Source organism: Thalassophryne amazonica, chromosome 8, assembly GCF_902500255.1.
Source record: "Thalassophryne amazonica chromosome 8, fThaAma1.1, whole genome shotgun sequence".
Lineage (NCBI taxonomy): Eukaryota > Metazoa > Chordata > Actinopteri > Batrachoidiformes > Batrachoididae > Thalassophryne > Thalassophryne amazonica.
In genome coordinates this window covers 76,476,238-76,496,318 of record NC_047110.1, presented here as the reverse complement: position 1 = coordinate 76,496,318, position 20,081 = coordinate 76,476,238, and the positions used below count along the sequence as shown (strand labels likewise).

At 41.9% G+C, this 20,081-nt stretch overlaps 1 protein-coding gene across 1 annotated transcript in view; it reads left to right on the top strand.

Annotated features, from left to right (window-relative positions):
• The window catches only part of wnk1a (WNK lysine deficient protein kinase 1a), an 86,817-nt gene that overhangs the window by 43,202 nt on the left and 23,534 nt on the right, over window positions 1-20,081 (top strand). Inside the window, 7 exon segments of the mRNA XM_034176717.1 lie at window positions 8,283-8,502; window positions 8,688-8,789; window positions 10,153-10,525; window positions 10,637-10,791; window positions 14,648-14,731; window positions 15,087-15,122; window positions 15,585-15,725. Coding sequence (XP_034032608.1) covers window positions 8,283-8,502; window positions 8,688-8,789; window positions 10,153-10,525; window positions 10,637-10,791; window positions 14,648-14,731; window positions 15,087-15,122; window positions 15,585-15,725 — 1,111 coding nt within the window.

The following is a 20,081-nucleotide window of genomic DNA, read 5'->3' as shown; positions in this document are numbered from 1 at the left end:
GCCGTCTGAAAGCCATCTCAAAGCCGTCCTGTGAGACCAACGCGGAGGTGGTTTGTGCCGCGCCATGAACGGCTCCGTGGCGCATCCCTCCGCTTCTCTTTCCATGAAAAAACTCCTGTAACAGTGGAATGTGCCGAAAAGTGCTGATATCCATGCCTTCTGCCTTTTGTAAAAGTCAGACGACATCCCGGATCAACAAAGCCTTCACGTTGGAAAATGATCTGGTTGATTCAGCCTGTTTGATCGGCGCTCGGAGCGTGGCTGCGCTCTCAGACCTGTGGGCGGTCTTTAAACCGGCTGGAGCAACTCCTTAATCTGTGTAATCCTCATAAAATCATCCCTGAAAGCCATCTGAATTTTCCGAATGGTGTCCACCTGGAGGTCTGTCACAGTTTCTGGAAAAAATTGATGCAGCAAAGCTCCAAATCATTCAGACATTTATTCACAATAAAATCCGACGAGAGGGTGGACCACTGCTCACACAAAGCCTGCTCACCAGTGCGAATGACGCAACCGACAGGCATGAAAAACTCACGCATGCGCACAAAGGTTCAAGCTTGGCTGATGCAATCACACATGATTCAGATCCATATGGTTTTTGAAAAGAAATAAAAAGGTCGGATACTTTTCTAACAGACCGTGTGTGTGTATGTATATATGTATATATATGTGTATATATGTATATAAAATCCCAAAAGACTTCTTAATGTGTCCCAAGAAGGCGTGGTTATTTTATTATTAATATCCTCTATTTGTTTATTAAATTAATTAATAACATTATCAGCTGAAAAAGTCCAAACTTGTAGCCCTGGGTATGTTTCACTACAGTATCAAACAGAAATTCCAGATATGCTTATTCATTTGAATAATGTTTTGTCAGCTGACAGAGCATATCTATAACCAGCCAAGCAAGTATGCATTTCACAATATGCTACCTGCCTTCAGTAATGCTACTTGCATTCCAAATTCCTATGTTTATTTTTGATAGCTTGCAGATCCTCAGTATGGCAGAGTATCTGTTTTCATAGGCGGCTCATATTAATGTTAACAGCTGCAACTGAGCCAAACAGACCTTGTGACCCTAGGTGTTAAGTGATGTTTAGGTTGTGAGGCCAATATACAGGAGGAAAAAAAATCCTTGAACGTAACGTGTGTGTGTGTGTATATATATATATATATAGCTCACAATATGTTAAACTGTTATGAAAGTGTAACACAAAGGTCAATTTTTCAAGTTACGTGTTTTTATTGCAAACTAGTTTGAAATTGTAGTACACATTTCTTTCATAAACCACAAAGCTCAAGATAACTCATTAACTATTAACTTAAAAAATTTCACTTTTCCATTATGGAAAAGTGAAATTTATAATATGAGTATGGAACCTTGCGGATGTTAATTTTGACGGACAATTCTCAGATTGTTTTCAACTTGTTATAATTTCTTAATACGCGTATCTTTTATACAAATTGATGATGTATATCGGAGAATACATATACTCAACAAAAATATAAACGCAACACTTTTGGTTTTGCTCCCATTTTGTATGAGATGAACTCAAAGATCTAAAACTTTTTCCACATACACAATATCACCATTTCCCTCAAATATTGTTCACAAACCAGTCTAAATCTGTGATAGTGAGCACTTCTCCTTTGCTGAGATAATCCATCCCACCTCACAGGTGTGCCATATCAAGATTCTGATTAGACACCATGATTAGTGCACAGGTGTGCCTTAGACTGCCCACAATAAAAGGCCACTCTGAAAGTGGCAGTTTTGTTTAATTGGGGGGGATACCAGTCAGTATCTAGTGTGACCACCATTTGCCTCATGCAGTGCAACACATCTCCTTCGCATCATCCATGAAGAGAACACCTCCAACGTGCCAAACGCCAGCGAATGTGAGCATTTGCCCACTAAAGTCGGTTACGACGACGAACTGGAGTCAGGTCGAGACCCCGATGAGGACGACGAGCATGCAGATGAGCTTCCCTGAGACGGTTCTGACAGTTTGTGCAGAATTCTTTGGTTATGCAAACCGATTGTTCCAGCAGCTGTCCGAGTGGCTGGTCTCAGACGATCTTGGAGGTGAACATGCTGGATGTGGAGGTCCTGGGCTGGTGTGGTTACACATGGTCTGCGGTTGTGAGGCTGGTTGGATGTACTGCCAAATTCTCTGAAATGCCTTTGGAGACGGCTTATGGTAGAGAAATGAACATTCAATACACGAGCAACAGCTCTGGTTGACATTCCTGCTGTCAGCATGCCAATTGCACGCTCCCTCAAATCTTGCGACATCTGTGGCATTGTGCTGTGATAAAACTGCACCTTTCAGAGCGGCCTTTTATTGTGGGCAGTCTAAGACACACCTGTGCACTAATCATGGTGTCTAATCAGAATCTTGATATGGCACACATGTGAGGTGGGATGGATTATCTCAGCAAAGAAGTGCTCATCACAGATTTAGACTGGTTTGTGAACAATATTTGAGGGAAATGGTGATATTGTGTATGTGGAAAAAGTTTTAGATCTTTGAGTTCATCTCATACAAAATGGGAGCAAAACCAAAAGTGTTGCATTTATATTTTTGTTGAGTGTATTTCTAAGTAGAATGCCCATCTAAGTGTACATGTTAGCTATAGTTTATGCGACTTTTAACCATCTATAGCCCCGTTTACACATAGACGGCAAACTCTCCCGGAAGTGTCCTGGCACAGATTTTGCCCCCTCCGGGCCGTTTTAGGGATCTAACACCGGCGCGTGGGGGCGTGGTTTGGTTCCGGCTTCACCGGGAATCGTCGAAAAAATTATTCAACGTGTCGAATAATTCCGGGAGCGCTCCTGGAGAAGTGGCCTGACGACGGAGACAGCGCAAACAACGGCGTTTGATACTTTGATACTTAAAAGCAGTGTCATCCCGCCCTTTCCTGTAGTGCCGCAGTTTACACCGCCGTAATTGGCGACCGGCGTTGTATCCCTAACCAGCGGCGTGTAAAACGGCAATAGAGCCCACATCGGCGTCCTCAAAGGCGTTTTAACCGGCGCCAGAGGCAGACAAACGGCGGCGCTAGCGGACAGTACGCTGGTTCTAATGCCACCTCCTGGTTAACAGCGTTCCCAACCGGCCGATAGGCGGCCGGTCAGTATAAAAACGCTAGCGCGCTGCATGCAGGTCTCTCACTCGCGGCCAGCTCCAGATATTTTTGCAGAGAAGCTCCAGTATACCTCCTAAAATAAAATTGGCAGCGGCAAGGACTTACCAAGAGGTCTGGTTCAGGGGTAGCCCTGTGGTGGAAACGAGCAACACTTTGAGGAGGGGAAAAAGAGAGAAAAGAAAAGGCTGAGAGGTGAGCTCCCTGTCACTCCCTCCCCCTGCAGTGACAGCTGCTTCAGTCTATTATACTATCTGGGGGCGGTGCCTATAAACAAATGTTTGTGGAGTAACGCAGGATTATGCCTGGATAAATCCAGTGGTACACAGGGCATTATCGGCGACAGCAGAACACCGCCATTCTCACGCGCGTCTTAAACCTGCGATTGTAAAGGATAGAACTGAGTATTAACCCCCGTTGCCTGACGTGTGCCGGATGCTACGGCGTCAAAACTTCGCTTTATTTGGCGGATTTAGCGGCATTTTATCCGCGTATTTGCGGCTAGTACGGCACTCAAAACGCCGGCGAAATGCTCCGCCCCTTTCCACCGCGCGAAAACAGCCGGAACTACTACCGCGAACTTTGGTCTATGTACTACCTGCAGACAAAACCGTCTATGTGTAACCTGGGCTTATATCTCCCACTTCATTTTGACAGACGGCGTAACATCCGCAAGGGTCATTTTTAATTTAAATTTTTTTGTACTTAAATTATTTCAACGGCCTTATATTTACTTTAATTTTCATTTCATGGGTTTTCTATTGACTAACTCACAATGCAGTTGCCTTGAGGTTGGTTCGAAATGGTTTCTTTTCAATTTTTCTTCATTTTATGAGCAACGAAATACACTCAAATTATGCTTACTATATATACATTAGTTACATTAGTGTTAACAAGAACAAACATTTCTATTCAACAATCCATATTTAATTAACACATTCATGAAGTACCTCAGGTGTAATTTAACGGTTTAGCATATTGAGCCATATATATATATATATATATATATATATAAATAAAAGGTTGTGTAAGATTACTTTTAAATGTAATCCAAATGTATGTACATACATACATGTAATCCACATGTATTCTTTCAAAGTAATCCTACCCAGCCGTGTGCGTGCGTGCGTCTATATACAACCCCTGGCAAAAATTACGGAATCACCGGCCTCGGAGGATGTTCATTCAGTTGTTTAATTTTGTAGAAAAAAAGCAGATCACAGACATGACACAAAACTAAAGTCATTTCAAATGGCAACTTTCTGGCTTTAAGAAACGCTATAAGAAATCAGGAAAAAAAATTGTGGCAGTCAGTAACGGTTACTTTTTTAGACCAAGCATAGGGAAAAAAAAATATGGGCTCACTCAATTCTGAGGAAAAAATGATGGAATCATGAAAAACAAAAGAACGCTCCAACACATCACTAGTATTTTGTTGCACCACCTCTGGCTTTTATAACAGCTTGCAGTCTCTGAGGCATGGATTTAATGAGTGACAAACAGTACTCTTCATCAATCTGGCTCCAACTTTCTCTGATTGCGGTTGCCAGATCAGCTTTGCAGGTTGGAGCCTTGTCATGGACCATTTTCTTCAACTTCCACCAAAGATTTTCAATTGGATTAAGATCCGGACTATTTGCAGGCCATGACATTGACCCTATGTGTCTTTTTGCAAGGAATGTTTTCACAGTTTTTGCTCTATGGCAAGATGCATTATCATCTTGAAAAATGATTTCATCATCCCCAAACATCCTTTCAATTGATGGGATAAGAAAAGTGTCCAAAATATCAACGTAAACTTGTGCATTTATTGATGATGTAATGACAACCATCTCCGCAGTGCCTTTACCTGACATGCAGCCCCATATCATCGACTGTGGAAATTTACATGTTCTCTTCAGGCAGTCATCTTTATAAATCTCATTGGAACGGCACCAAACAAAAGTTCCAGCATCATCACCTTGCCCAATGCAGATTCGAGATTCATCACTGAATATGACTTTCATTCAGTCATCCACAGTCCACGATTGCTTTTCCTAGCCCATTGTAACCTTGTTTTTTTCTGTTTAGGTGTTAATGATGGCTTTCGTTTAGCTTTTCTGTATGTAAATCCCATTTCCTTTAGGTGGTTTCTTACAGTTCGGTCACAGACTCCAGTTTCCTCCCATTCGTTCCTCATTTGTTTTGTTGTGCATTTTCGATTTTTGAGACATATTGCTTTAAGTTTTCTGTCTTGACGCGTTGACTGTCTTCCTTGGTCTACCAGTATGTTGCCTTTAACAACCTTCCCATGTTTGTATTTGGTCCAGAGTTTAGACACAGCTGACTGTGAACAACCAACATCTTTTGCAACATTGCGTGATGATTTCCCTCTTTTAAGAGTTTAATAATCCTCTCCTTTGTTTCAATTGCCATTTGAAATGACCTTTAGTTTTGTGTCATGTCTGTGATCTGCTTTTTTTCTACAAAATTAAACAACTGAATGAACATCCTCCGAGGATGTTCATTCAGTTTCCACGTTTCCTTTTCCTTAGCTGACTGTGAACAACCAACATCTTTTGCAACATTGCATGATGATTTACCCTCTTTAAAGAGTTTGATAATCCTCTCCTTTGTTTCAATTGACATCTCTCGTGTTGGAGCCATGATTCATGTCAGTCCACTTGGTGCAACAGCTCTCCAAGGTGTGATCACTCCTTTTTAGATGCAGACTAACGAGCAGATCTGATTTGATGCAGGTGTTAGTTTTGGGGATGAAATTTTACAGGGTGATTCCATAATTTATTCCTCAGAATTGAGTGAGTCCATATTTTTTTTTCCTCTGCTTGGTCTAAAAAAAGTAACCGTTACTGACTGCCACAATTATTTTCCTGATTTCTTATCGTGTTAAAGCCAGAAAGTTGTGTGTGTGTGTGTGTGTGTGTGTGTGTGTGTGTGTGTGTGTGTGTAAACCATCTGCTATTAAACTAACTGAAGTCAAACTTCTTAGTCTGGCCACAGTGGAGCTTGAAGGCCTGCACACAACAGACATGATATTAATGGCATCGTTTGCACATTCATAGATTTGGATGGCAGCAGATGGACATTCAGTAGTATGAATCCTAAATACATCTTGTTCAGAGTCGCACAAGTTTGTAGGCAAAAGGGGGTTTAGCACACGTTTTACGCCAGTTGTCTTTCCTGATGCAACTCCGGTTACACCTGGAAAAATGCACGCACACACACATAGCCCCTGGTCTTTCTAAGAGGTCTGAAAGTACTGATCAGGACCTACACTGTTTAGTTTCTGAGCTCAGCTGTGATCAGATGGACAGAATGCAGAGCGGCTGTGCTTTAGCGTAGATGCTGTATGTGCCTTTAACAAAAAATTACAATTAAAAATTGTGCTCTCAAAAGTAACATTTTCAATTAAAAAAACAAAACACTAATGTCTGAACATTGTTTTTAGCCAGGTACTTAGAGTGAGGAGGCAGCTAAAGTGTTCATCATCATTCAGTAAGGGGCAAACTGCAGAAATAAAACACCCCCATGCAAGTGTCATTAAGCCAATTTAAAAGCAAAAAAACACCATCCAGCTTTTGTAGTTATGGCTTCTGAAATGCAGTATCATTCATTTCCACATGTGACCATACTCGCCACTTCTGAATGACAGTCAACAAAGTTTGAATGCTGCTTTTGTTACTGAAAAAGATGGCAAAGGCCAGGGTGGCAAGGCTGTCACTTGTGGAGGGAATTCATCTTCATCTAGAAACACCCAAAAGCAACCACCGATCTCCAGGCTGAGGGGAATCTGCTCCTCTGCACTGCACTGTAACCCTCTTGTCCAGCCACACTGAAGGCCAGGCCAGTCACCACCAGTGAGTCTTAAGTTTTTGATTTTCCTTTTTAATTCCGTAAAATTGTAACACATTCTTCCAGTCCTGCACTTTGCTGGGTGAGCGATTAACACTCCATGCAGTGCACGGGTGAAGAGAAAGGCGTCTTTGAGACAAGAGTGACAACAGCAGGAAAACAGTGATAATAAAACCAGTAACATAAAATTTTAACATAGGTATATAAAATCAACTAAAACAAAACAACTGTATAAAACCAGAAAATTTAAAAGACTAAAAGCTGGTTGTTGCTATCTTGACATATGTGCATTGTAGTGAAGCGTCTTCAGGCAACCTTGTTGTGATTTGGCACTATATAAATGAAAATAAATTGAAATTGAATTGAATCCATGCATTTGTTGATGCTTGCATGCATATTCAGTAATCTGTGCTTGTGTGTATTGTAATGCAGGTTTGTATATTATATCTAGCATCAGACAAAGCTCTCATTTTCATAAGTACTGCAAGTAATTGTTTTGGTACTTGGTTACTTCAATGATTATTGCTTTTATTGTCTAATCCAGGGGTGGCCAAGTTCGGTCCTCGAGAGCCACCTTCCTGACACTTTTGGTTGTCTCCTGCTCCAGCACACCTGAATCCAATGAAAGACTCGTTAGAAGACTTTTAATGAGCCTTTCATTGGATTCAGGTGTGTTGGAGCAGGGACACAACTAAGAGTGTCAGGAAGGTGGCTCTCGAGGACCAAACTTGGCCACCCCTGGTCTTATCCACTGGTTTAACAATGTGTTGACCTATGTTTGATTTGCTGTCACCCATTTGTGTCTTTGGACTTGTCTTAATTTTCATTGTCCCAGTACACCCAGTTGTAAGTGGGTACTGGCCATGGCTTGAGAAGTAACCTATGATCTCATTAAGGGGGAGTTGTAGACTCTAAACCACAGCATGCTGTGTAATCCGATGACATCCACCAGCATCAATGGGCCTCGGGGCCTATGTAAGAATTACTTGTACTTCTAGTTAACCACCATTTTTTAAATATAAAATAATAATAATTCTCATTGTCCACATTCAGTTTCATAAGGAGGGTACTTTTGGCATCCTTGGCAAAGGAGTTGTGTTCTTACCAAAGCAGAGTGTAAAGAAAGCCCTGTTTGTGTGTGTACGCTCATTGTTCTTACCTCAGAGAGCAGAATGCAGAGCAGTTCCTGTTAGGTCACCCTTAGGAAAGTCTGACTCTCTGTGAACCACATACCTTTTATGTCTTTGTCTACTCAGTGCTTACCTCTCTCTGTTTAGGTACTCAATCAAGGACCTTCTGAACCATGCCTTCTTCCAGGAGGATACAGGGGTGCGCGTGGAGTTGGCAGAGGAGGATGATGGCGAGATGGAGGCTATTAAACTGTGGCTGAGAATTGAGGACGTAAAGAAGCTCAAGGGAAAATACAAAGACAATGAGGCTATTGAGTTTTCCTTTGACCTTTGCAAAGATGTCCCAGAGGATGTGGCTCAGGAAATGGTGAATTAAAATTTTTAATGCTTCATTCATTAGCTCTAGGTCGGAACATAATAAAACTCAATATCTGACTTAATACTGTCACGATTACAAATTATCTATTGAAAATTGGTTTAAATGGCTAAGATCTCAATCTCTATTTTCATTTGCCCTCATTACATTCAAATTTTCTTTTGCTTGTTGTTCAGGTGGAGTCTGGTTATGTGTGTGAAGGAGACCATAAGACCATTGCTAAGGCTGTGAAGGACAGGGTGTCTCTGATCTGTCGTAAGAGAACACAGCGACAGCAGGTCTGTACTTCCTCATTTGTGCATCTAAGGTTTCTCTTTAATATCATTTAAGGTGTTGGGCTTGGTTTTCATCAAATGTAAGTACTGGTATGTATGTATCAGGGCTGTGAAAACTCCACGAATCCAATGAATTCTGCGGATTTATTCATGGGCGGGGGGTTACTCTGTAATTGTGATCGTCAGAGTTTTTAAAATGCCTATCGCAAAGCGTTCTTGTTTTTTACCACATCGTGCAAGTTTTATAAGTCCGCAGACACTGATCTGTATAGTGAATCCAAATCTGTTTCCTCGGATCCGCGGAAGTCCAAGGAGTGGCTCACTCAAAGCGTGGCTGTTGGTTACGACAGTTGTCGTAAAGCGGGGCTGGTTGGTTGCTACGATGACGCTGTGTGCCTCCTGCTGTAGGCTGCTGTTTTTAAGCTAAACGTAGCATGTGGACATCGCATACTTTTTAGAGCTATCAACTTTTTCAAAGAAGAATTTTGCAGTATGTCTGTGTCATGGAGCAACATTGGACAGAGAGAAGATGGCGAAAGGCGGTGTGGAAAAGTTGGATAACGAATCAAGAATCCGTGGAATTGGCGCTGGCTTGAATTTAAAGTCATCTTTATGAACTGAAAGATAAAACAAACGGGAATAGCGAACTGCGTCTTGTGCCCTCAAGAAACATGGTAAGAATTTTTCTCTCCCCGGAAAATAAACATTGTGCTGTTCAAACAGGATTTCTGACAAGATTATGTGACTTTTTATTAATGTAGACTTTCTGTCATTAGAAAAAAAAGACTGTGGCTTTGAATGGATTTACAGGAATTCACACAAGAATTTGTGACTTTTACTTTAATCTATGTTATTGATATTGTTCCATGATTTTCAAAATATTCTACAAGCTTTAGCTGTGGTTTTTGAAATGCTTTAACAGTCTTTTCAGTCTTCATGAATTTCATGTAGTTTAATTGTTCTGAGTTAATGCATAATTTGGTTTACAGTTAAAAGGAAAATCATTCCAGGTCCTATTTCCATGTCATATTCTGTTATTTCAACATTATGATTGACAATTCAAATGAAAGGTTGAATCAAAGGATTATTTAAATATGCGCTTCTTTTGATATATATATATTTTTTTTCTTCTAGGAGATGTTGAAAATGTATCATGAGATACAAAATGAATTTGGTTTCTGGGACCTCACGGGCCCTTGACCCCAGGTCCTGGGGGGCTGACCCACCACAAATTTTCCTCGGATTTCATGATTTACATTTCACAGCCCTGATGTATGCATGTTATGATTGTACTGTGATGTTCAGGCATTGCTTGTTGATGCTCTTTGGAGGGAGTTCATTATATTTTCCGCGGATTTTCTTACAGGTCAGAGAAGATCAGGAAAAACGAATTTTGGAAGAAGAACATCAGAGTCAATTACTGGCAACACAGCAATCGGGCCAACAATCAAGCACAGAAGCCCCTCTACCCCAAGCAGTGCAACAGCCTACTTCCTATGGCCTTCCCCAACCAAACCAACAACACAGTACACAGATTTCTGCCCAGCCTGCATCTCAACAGAATGCTCAGAGTAACAGTTATCAAACTCAAACGTCCCAGTTGACCAAAATGGCACAGGGGAGTCCTTATGCCCCTCAGTCAGCGGGGCAAGTCCCAGTTCAGGGTCAGGGTGTGACTGCAGTCCTGCCAGAGTCAGATGATCCTGGGATTGACCAACAGCTACAGCAAACTGGTGGGGGTGTGTGTCATTGATAATCTAGAGTTAAATGCATCATTGCGTCCTACTGCATGGTGGCACAATAGACTCTTGAATATACATTTTGCCTTCTCTTAATCCTTGCTCCAACAGCCATTCACATGGGAGAAAGAACTGTGTCCTCCATCCTCCCTGAGGCCCAGCCTACTCAGTCTAGTGTATCTTATAGTTCTCCCAGTCAGCAGCTGCAGCCTCAGTCATCTTTCCTTCAGGCACAAAATGACCTGGCACAACAGCAGTTGTCAGTGGTGAGTAATTTTCATCCTTAAAGCCCTGCATTGTTTTCAGTCACTTTAGTCACAGGTAGAGTAACATACAGATCCACCTCGGATCTGCTGAGGCGACCCCAAGTGAACCAGTGGAGAAGCTGAAGGGACTTACTTTTAGTCGCACTTGAGGTTGTCAAAAAAAGTAAATATTGAAATAATGATTGATCCTAAAAGTTAACAACAGATTGGATATTCATTTGCAACCGTATCAATGACAGCAGTGCCATCTTCAGCTCCCCCAGTTGACACATCTTCACACAGCACTGCTGCAGATAGGCAGACAAACTCTCCGTCCCAACACTAGCAGGTGAACTGCTGAACCTCGGTCTACCTCATTCCATATGTCTTTGGATTAAGGACTTTGTCAGATTGCTCACAGAGAGTCAGGATTGGACCCCACGTATCCACAGCTCTAACAGCTCTAACACTCTGCACTACTGGTTCCCCTCAAGGCTGTGTGCCTAGCCCGCTGCTCTTCACCCTAAACATCTCTGACTACAGCTTTATCCACACCAGCAATACCTTTAATAAGTATGCGGATGACACCACAGAAGTAGGCTGTATCACTGGAGGAGATGAGTCTGCCTACCGGGAGGAGATGAAACAGTTGAGGGTGTGGTAAACCTGCTTCTGAACACACCCAAAACCAAGGAGCTAATCATAGACTTGAGGAGAAACAGACAGACATTCAGCCCATTATCATTGGGGGACCTGAGTGGAAAGGGTCCAGGACTTCAGTTTCCTGGGAGTCCACATAGATGAGAAACTAACCTGGGTCAGGAACACCACCCACTTGGTAAAGAAGGAACAACAAAGACTTCACTTTCTGAGAATCCTCAGGAAAAATAACATAAACCAGAGATTGCTAGTGTCTTTTTACCGGTCTACCATGGAGAGAATCCTCACATACTGTCTCTGTATGTGGTTTGCCAGCTGCACGGTGGCAAACAGGAAAGAGGTCCAGAGGTTACCACAATGGCAGAGAAGATCATTGGGTGCCCTCTACCCACACTGGGGGACCTTCATGGCTCTTACTGTCTCAGGAGAGCCAACACCATCCTAAGGGACTCATCCCACCCTGGCCATGGGGGTCAGGTGCAGAGAGGATTGGGTGGCGGTCGAGGGCGGGTGGCCCGGCGGCCCGGTCTATGCTCACAGCCCCTGGCTGTTGGGACATGGAATGTCACCTCGCCTTTGCCATCATAAATGTTAATTTTTTACATTTATGTGACTGTGCAAAATGAAGTTGTTTATGATTGGGCCTGTCATAAACACTGTCTTGATTCAGAGTATTCACTAGCCTGGACATTCTTGCTTTGAGTAAGGCATCTATTTTTTCCTTCAAGCACTCAACAGATTGTCACAATGTGCCTGAGAAAACTTTTTTTATGGGGAAAGGAATCAGAAAATGTACTCCCACTCAGTACAGCCCATGAACTACTGCTGTTAAGGCTACCCTTGAAGGCCAGCAACCTATTGGGAATATTGTGACTTATTAGCTTTTGGAAGTTATGAGGAACTCAGTATTTTTCATTTTGGGCCCTATTTTTGTTAGATGTTTATGCATTCAACTTGGGCTTCTGCTTCACTGATAAGTGACCATTTTCTTACCTCTTTTCCACTAAGTCCGTACAAGTCATATGTTGATGAGGGGCTCATTCTTGTTGTAAGTCGCTGCCTATACAATCAGTCTAAAGCCCCTTTCACACCAGGGGTGCTCCCGGTTGCGCCGTGCGTCATTATGACTACACCGCGTGAAAGCAACTCAGTGCCGAGACGATGCAGCTCGATGCCACAACAGCGCGAGGGGCGCAAAGGAGGAAGCAAGTCGGGCGGCGAAAAATTAAACCTATTTAATTTTTTTGGCGTCCTGTGCTCGACGAGGAAAGGAAGTGGTTCCAGCGCAAGTCGGGGCAAAGAGGCGTTACCGGCGTGACGCGGAAGCCAATTTGATTCCTGCTGTGTTCCATTGTTCCCGCAGTATAAATCACGCAGGATTGTTTTTATACCGTGTACCTAATGCAGTAAAAACTACATGCTGAAAAAAAAAAAGACCACAGAAAAAAAAAATGCAGACTGACTGCCAGAAATATCCAGTAAAAAGTCCAGACATCTCTAGTCCACTCATGGACGTTCGTTCACACGTGCACATGTGAACAATTAAAAAAAAAAAAAAAAGTCTGGCTGCAGGCATTAGTTCCTCCTTCTCTGTTCAAACGCTCACATCACAGTTAAAAAAAAAAAAAAAAAAAAAAAAGGACAAGTCCTGAGACAGGACATGTCAACATCAAGTAGAACTCCAGACATCTCCACATTTGCTTGACGGTTCGTTCGCACGCACGCTCATCTCGCGGTCAAAGGAGGAAAGAAAAGAAAAACAATTGTCTGCAGGCGGTTAGTTCCTTTCTCTTCTCAGACTCTCATCACAGTTAAAAAAAAAAAAAAAAAGGACAAGTCCAGGACATGTCAACATCAAATAGAACTCCAGACATCTCCACATTTGCTCAATGACGGATCGTGCGCACGCGCATCTCGCGGTCAAGGGAGGAAAGATAAACTATAACAGAACTCAGAGCGCAGCCCTGCAGCTCAGCACAAGTAGAAAAGAAGTCAGAGTGCACAGTCTGTCTGCAACCAAACTGTGCACTCTGACTTCTCTGTGCAGAGAACCTGCAGGCTGCATTCTCATCTCCTCTCTGCCCCCTGCTGCGCGCACCTGACGCAGGAATTCCTGCGTCGTCATGACACCACAGGAAGCAACTGGGAGCAGCCCCGGTGTGAAAGGGGCTTAAGGTGAAAAGGCATGTGTAACGCTGTAGAGATCCTTGCCGTGTCACCAGATACTTCTAATGGCATTTTCATCAGTTTAGTGGTGACAGGAAGTGGTTTACTTTGGGGTTTTTACCTTGCTCTGTAGGCATACATTGCATAGCAATTAAGCCGTTGGCGATGTTAGTGTTATAACGCAATACTTGGCCAATTAACACTGTTATTGTCCTTAGTGAAAATTTGAACACAAAACCTAAAAAAATGGAGTCCATGTTGAAAAATTCCAGTTCCTCTTTAATACTGGATGCCAGTAGACCTGGAAATGTTAATGCATGTTAGGATCCAGTCTATTGATGACTTTTGGTGGGGAGAATGGGCAGCTGTTGATGCAAAGCACTTGGCATTGGCTCGGTTGAGAATGACTGCTCTCTGTGCTGGATACGGTAGTTTATGGTCTGTTGTTGTTGTTGTTGTTTTTGTGCTTGTGGTATAAACATTTTTTCTGTTGTAAATTTCACAATATTCAATATTTGTCTAATTTTGAGGGAACCTTTTTTCTAAATCTGAAGATCAGAGTCGGTAGCCCAGCCCTAACATCATTTAGTGGGTGACATCTGACCACTATGAAAAGGAGGTGGTGCACCAAAGCAGCTGCCTCTTACTCAGTGTACAAACAGGACCAAAAATAGATTTACCCAGCTACCAGGAGTTGGCCATCTTGAGGTCTCTAAGCTTCAGTGTGCTAACACAACTGCTTTAACAACAATGAAAGGGCTGTTTTTACACCAATGAGAGATCATCATCTTTACTCAAAGACGGGACACTCTAAGGACCCGCTTACGTAAGCCATCACAGGTTGGGCCCTGAGCACCACTGTGTAGCAGATGACACTTAGGCACCACACTAAGTAGTCAAGAGTTATGACAGATTCAGCTGTTTGTGTTGAAGTTTAACAAAACAATATCCACTTTATCGGCTAAATAAGTGAGAATGTGAGAATCTGATTAGCGGGTTGCAGCATCTCGAGTCCCTGATTGTGGTTCTTTTTATCTTTGTGGTGCAAAAGGTTCAACCGCAGGTACAAGCTGTACAACCTGAAGTTATCGCTGTTGGACCAAATAGCCAGCCCCTTTCAGTGACATCTCAGCAGGTATGTTGTACCACAAGTCTTTGATATCTGTATTTTTTTCCTTTCTAAGCACAGCTCAACAGTAAGTTGAACACTTTGTGTTGAAAGGTTGCAATCTTTCATGGGTCTAATCACAACTAATCGTGAAGTCGGGGTGTGCTGAATATGCACGCAGTTCAGGCTTCTGCATTGTTGCAGCAAGTTGAGAATGCCAATAGGTCCTTGCCAGGTGTGAACTTGATTTAAGCTCATGCAGTCTTTCACTCTGCTGTGTTGAAGGCAGCAGATTTTCCCAAGTTCCATGAGCTTATGTTTTCTTTCATTTCCATCTTTCTCTTTTACAGTCTTACCCTCTGCTTTTGCTTTTTTTTTATAGTATGGAGTTTACTACCAACCATCGCTTCCCCCTCAGGTAGATAAAAAGTCCCATTTTCCTGTTACCATTTCTAACTAGACTGAAACATTTTGGACAATGTGTCCTAGGCAACAGTGTTATTGCCTACAATGGTCTGCATGGCAGACTCGGTCTTTAGTCAGTTTGGCAAATTTTGATTGACTTGTACTAGGCTTTGTGGCAGTGGAATTCATGGCACTCAGAGGAAAAAAAAAATTGTTTCTGTGGCCTTGCAAGGACATTCTGGTAACAGAACAGTGCCCTAACACCCTCCACTGTAAAATAAAAAACAGGTTTTGATTTTTAAAGCTGTCCTACCCAACAGGTAAGTGTTTGTTGTGTTGGAGTCAAAATAAGCATTTGTGTTAGTTTAGAAGGAAATTAGTTTTTTCTTGAAGTAGCCTTAATACCAATATGGATGTATGCTTTGAGTTGTATCATTTCTCTCATTCTGTTTTTATATTGCCTTTACCCTTGCAGGTACCCAGCCAACAAGTTGTAGTACCCAACCAACAAGTGGTAGTACCTCCCCAGTCTGTTAGCTCACATCAGCCAGAGAGCACAGTGATGTCTCACAACACCAATCAGCCAAAAGCACAGGCTGGAACTCAACAGCTTCAGGTGACACACACACACACACACACACACACACACACACACACACACACACACACACACACACACACACACACACACACACACACACACACACACACACACACACACACACACACACACACACACACTCATATTTACTGTGCAGGTTTCTTGTATCTCCTGTTAAAATGCATGGTGACAACAGCCATTGTAAGCTGTTGTTTCTGCTCCTTTGCTCCCCTTTTGTTTGTGACAGTCTGTTTTCTCCTGGCACATCTCACACAGTTATGATTTTTTTTTATTTCTCTTCCTTCCTTCCTTCCCCCTATTCTCTGCATGATGTTTATTTCTGCATGACTGTTAGTCTTGGGGCAATGAGCCAAGCTCTCCTGTCCTGTCTCCTCCACTGAACGAAGAGAATCTTAACTTCCTCTATCAGGCCACATGCCTCTCTGTTGTGCAGGTACTGTCCAGAGCACAAAATGTCAGTATGTGATTCAACTTCAAACAATTAATGTTGTTTGCAGAACATGTTAGAATTATAAATTGTACAGGAGCATCTTTTTGGCTTCTCCTTTTTTTTTTTATCGCCTGGTATGAAATAGAGGGGAGTCAGTATGTCCGTCTATTTTTGCTTGTTAGCGTAATAACCTCAAGAACCACTTCATTCACATTTAGCTAAGGGTGTACATGGATGATGCCCCCGACAGCAGTCGATTACAGTGACCTTGGAGTCCATTTCAAAGTCATAGTGAGATATTGAAGATATTGTCATTGCCACCCTTGTTATTGCAATATCTCAAAAACCAGTTGACCAATTTAATTCATATTTTGTGTAAGGGTGTAGTTGGGTGATCCCCTGACACTTTGTTTTATTGATTTGTGGGGACCAGGGAGATATATCATCTCCCGATGACTCTTGTTTCAGGGTTACCACAGTGCATCCATATCTGATCCACATGTTGATCCCAGAACAGCCTTCATTGTTTACCAATGAGGCAGAAGAACGAGTTGAACCGAAAAACATCTCAGAATAGGAGTCAGTGTAAAAAATCAGAATTCACCTTTAATTTTTGTAATGCAATAATTCATGAGATCCCCAGCAGATAGCCTTAACAATGTAGTCTGCATGTCGATTACTACAGAAACATACCTTAATGATCTTTTTTATGAATTGAATTTGATGTGTTGACTGATTCCTGGGAAAAAGGAGTGTCTTCAGTGTGACTGACCTTCAGATCCTTATCACTGATTGTTTTAAAAATCTAATCAGAAGGCTATAATTTTCTACCTCATATGTATTTCATGTTTGCATGCACATTATTATACTGTAACTGCCAACAGGGTGGTTGCATCTAACTAGACAGAATAATGGTCATGTATTATAATTTACACATAGTTCTTAGGTTCGGCCTCGTGTGCTGGTGCTACATGTCGCAGCATCCACCACGTTAGAGTTAAGTCCTGGATGTCAACCACCCAGGCAGACAACTGGTACATCCCCATCACCCAGAAGTAGCCATATATGTGCGACAGGAAAATGTTGGCCTCTCTTAGGTCTTTTCCATTTAATCATTCGTCAACAGTGAGACACCTCTGTTGGATCATCCCCAGAAAAATGCAGCGCATGGCCAAAATATCATAGCTGATGTTTTCTCAACATGCAAATGGTAGTCCTCATTTGATTCTCCCTACCTAATGCTTTTTTTAAAAAGTCATTCAAAGAATTATCTGAACAGACCTAGTACCAAAGGCATTTGACCATCTCCAAACAAATGGTAAATGGACTGCATTTATATAGCGCTTTTCCATCTGCATCAGACGCTCAAAGCGCTTTACAATTATGCCTCACATTCATCCCGATGTCAGGGTGCTGCCATACAAGGCGCTCACTACACACTGGGAGCAATAGGGGATTAAAGACCTTGCCCAAGGGCCCTTAGTGATTTTCCAATCAGGTGGGGATTTGAACCCAGGATCTTCTGGTCTCAAGCCCAACACCTTAACCACTAGACCATGACCTACCCCAAATTTCTCAGAACCATTCATTAAGACAGGAAGCATTGCGACTGTGAAGACTTGAATCTTCATTCTCTTTCTTTGCATTACCAAAAACACCTCTGCACAGCAAGCTCATGGCTTGATAAGGTTTTCCCAAGTATCTCTGTTATCTGCTGTCAGCTCGCCAATTCAATTTTTAGGCCATGGGTCAGCATGGTCCCACATCCATGGCCCCTGCCCCGCCTGCAGTCTTATAAATTTGGTATCATTAGAAAGCTTAGAATGTCTAGATTACAAAAATAAATGTAACATTAAAAATATGGGACTCACTATGGCCTATAACAACATTGGATTACTACCCTGTCTTTAACCACCCTATTACAGAATACAAAATTGTCAAAGAATGGCTGCGACTAACAGAAGAGGCCACACATGAAGTAGGTCAAGAGTATATCATTACAACCTTCAACATGGAGTTTTGTATGAAGGCCATACCCTGTGATCTGTGCCTGACTCCGTGGTGTAACTCACAAACTCGCAGCTTAAAGCAGATAACCCGTAAGTTGGAGAGGAAATGGCGTCTCACTAATTCAGAAGATCTTCACTTAGCCTGGAAAAAGAGTCTGTTGCTCTATAAAAAAAGCCCTCCGTAAAGCTAGGACATCTTACTACTCATCACTAATTGAAGAAAATAAGAACAACCCCAGGTTTCTTTTCAGCACTGTAGCCAGGCTGACAGAGTCAGAGCTCTATTGAGCCGAGTATTCCTTTAACTTTAACTAGTAATGACTTCATGACTTTCTTTGCTAATAAAATGTTAACTATTAGAGAAAAAATTACTCATAACCATCCCAAAGACGTATCGTTATCTTTGGCTGCTTTCAGTGATGCCGGTATTTGGTTAGACTCTTTCTCTCCGACTGTTCTGTCTGAGTTATTTTCATTAGTTACTTCCTCCAAACCATCAACATGTCTATTAGACCCCATTCCTACCAGGCTGCTCAAGGAAGCCCTACCATTAATTAATGCTTCGATCTTAAATATGATCAATCTACCTTTATTAGTTGGCTATGTACCACAGGCTTTTAAGGTGGCAGTAATTAAACCATTACTTAAAAAGCCATCACTTGACCCAGCTATCTTAGCTAATTATAGGCCAATCTCCAACCTTCCTTTTCTCTCAAAAATTCTTGAAAGGGTAGTTGTAAAACAGCTAACTGATCATCTGCAGAGGAATGGTCTATTTGAAGAGTTTCAGTCAGGTTTTAGAATTCATCATAGTACAGAAACAGCATTAGTGAAGGTTACAAATGATCTTCTTATGGCCTCAGACAGTGGACTCATGTCTGTGCTTGTTCTGTTAGACCTCAGTGCTGCTTTTGATACTGTTGACCATAAAATTTTATTACAGAGATTAGAGCATGCCATAGGTATTAAAGGCACTGCGCTGCGGTGGTTTGAATCATATTTATCTAATAGATTACAATTTGTTCATGTAAATGGGGAATCTTCTTCACAGACTAAGGTTAATTATGGAGTTCCACAAGGTTCTGTGCTAGGACCAATTTTATTCACTTTATACATGTTTCCCTTAGGCAGTATTATTAGACGGCATTGCTTAAATTTTCATTGTTACGCAGATGATACCCTGCTTTATCTATCCATGAAGCCAGAGGACACACACCAATTAGCTAAACTGCAGGATTGTCTTACAGACATAGAGACATGGATGACCTCTAATTTCCTGCTTTTAAACTCAGATAAAACTGAAGTTATTGTACTTGGCCCCACAAATCTTAGAAACATGGTGTCTAACCAGATCCTTACTGTGGATGGCATTACCCTGACCTCTAGTAATACTGTGAGAAATCTTGGAGTCATTTTTGATCAGGATATGTCATTCAATGCGCATATTAAACAAATATGTAGGACTGCTTTTTTGCATTTGCGCAATATCTCTAAAATTAGAAAGGTCTTGTCTCAGAGTGATGCTGAAAAACTAATTCATGCATTTATTTCCTCTAGGCTGGACTATTGTAATTCATTATTATCAGGTTGTCCTAAAAGTTCCCTGAAAAGCCTTCAGTTAATTCAAAATGCTGCAGCTAGAGTACTAACAGGGACTAGGAGAGAGCATATCTCACCCATATTGGCCTCTCTTCATTGGCTTCCTGTTAATTCTAGAATAGAATTTAAAATTCTTCTTCTTACTTATAAGGTTTTGAATAATCAGGTCTCATCTTATCTTAGGGACCTCATAGTACCATATCACCCCAATAGAGCGCTTCGCTCTCAGACTGCAGGCTTACTTGTAGTTCCTAGGGTTTGTAAGAGTAGAATGGGAGGCAGAGCCTTCAGCTTTCAGGCTCCTCTCCTGTG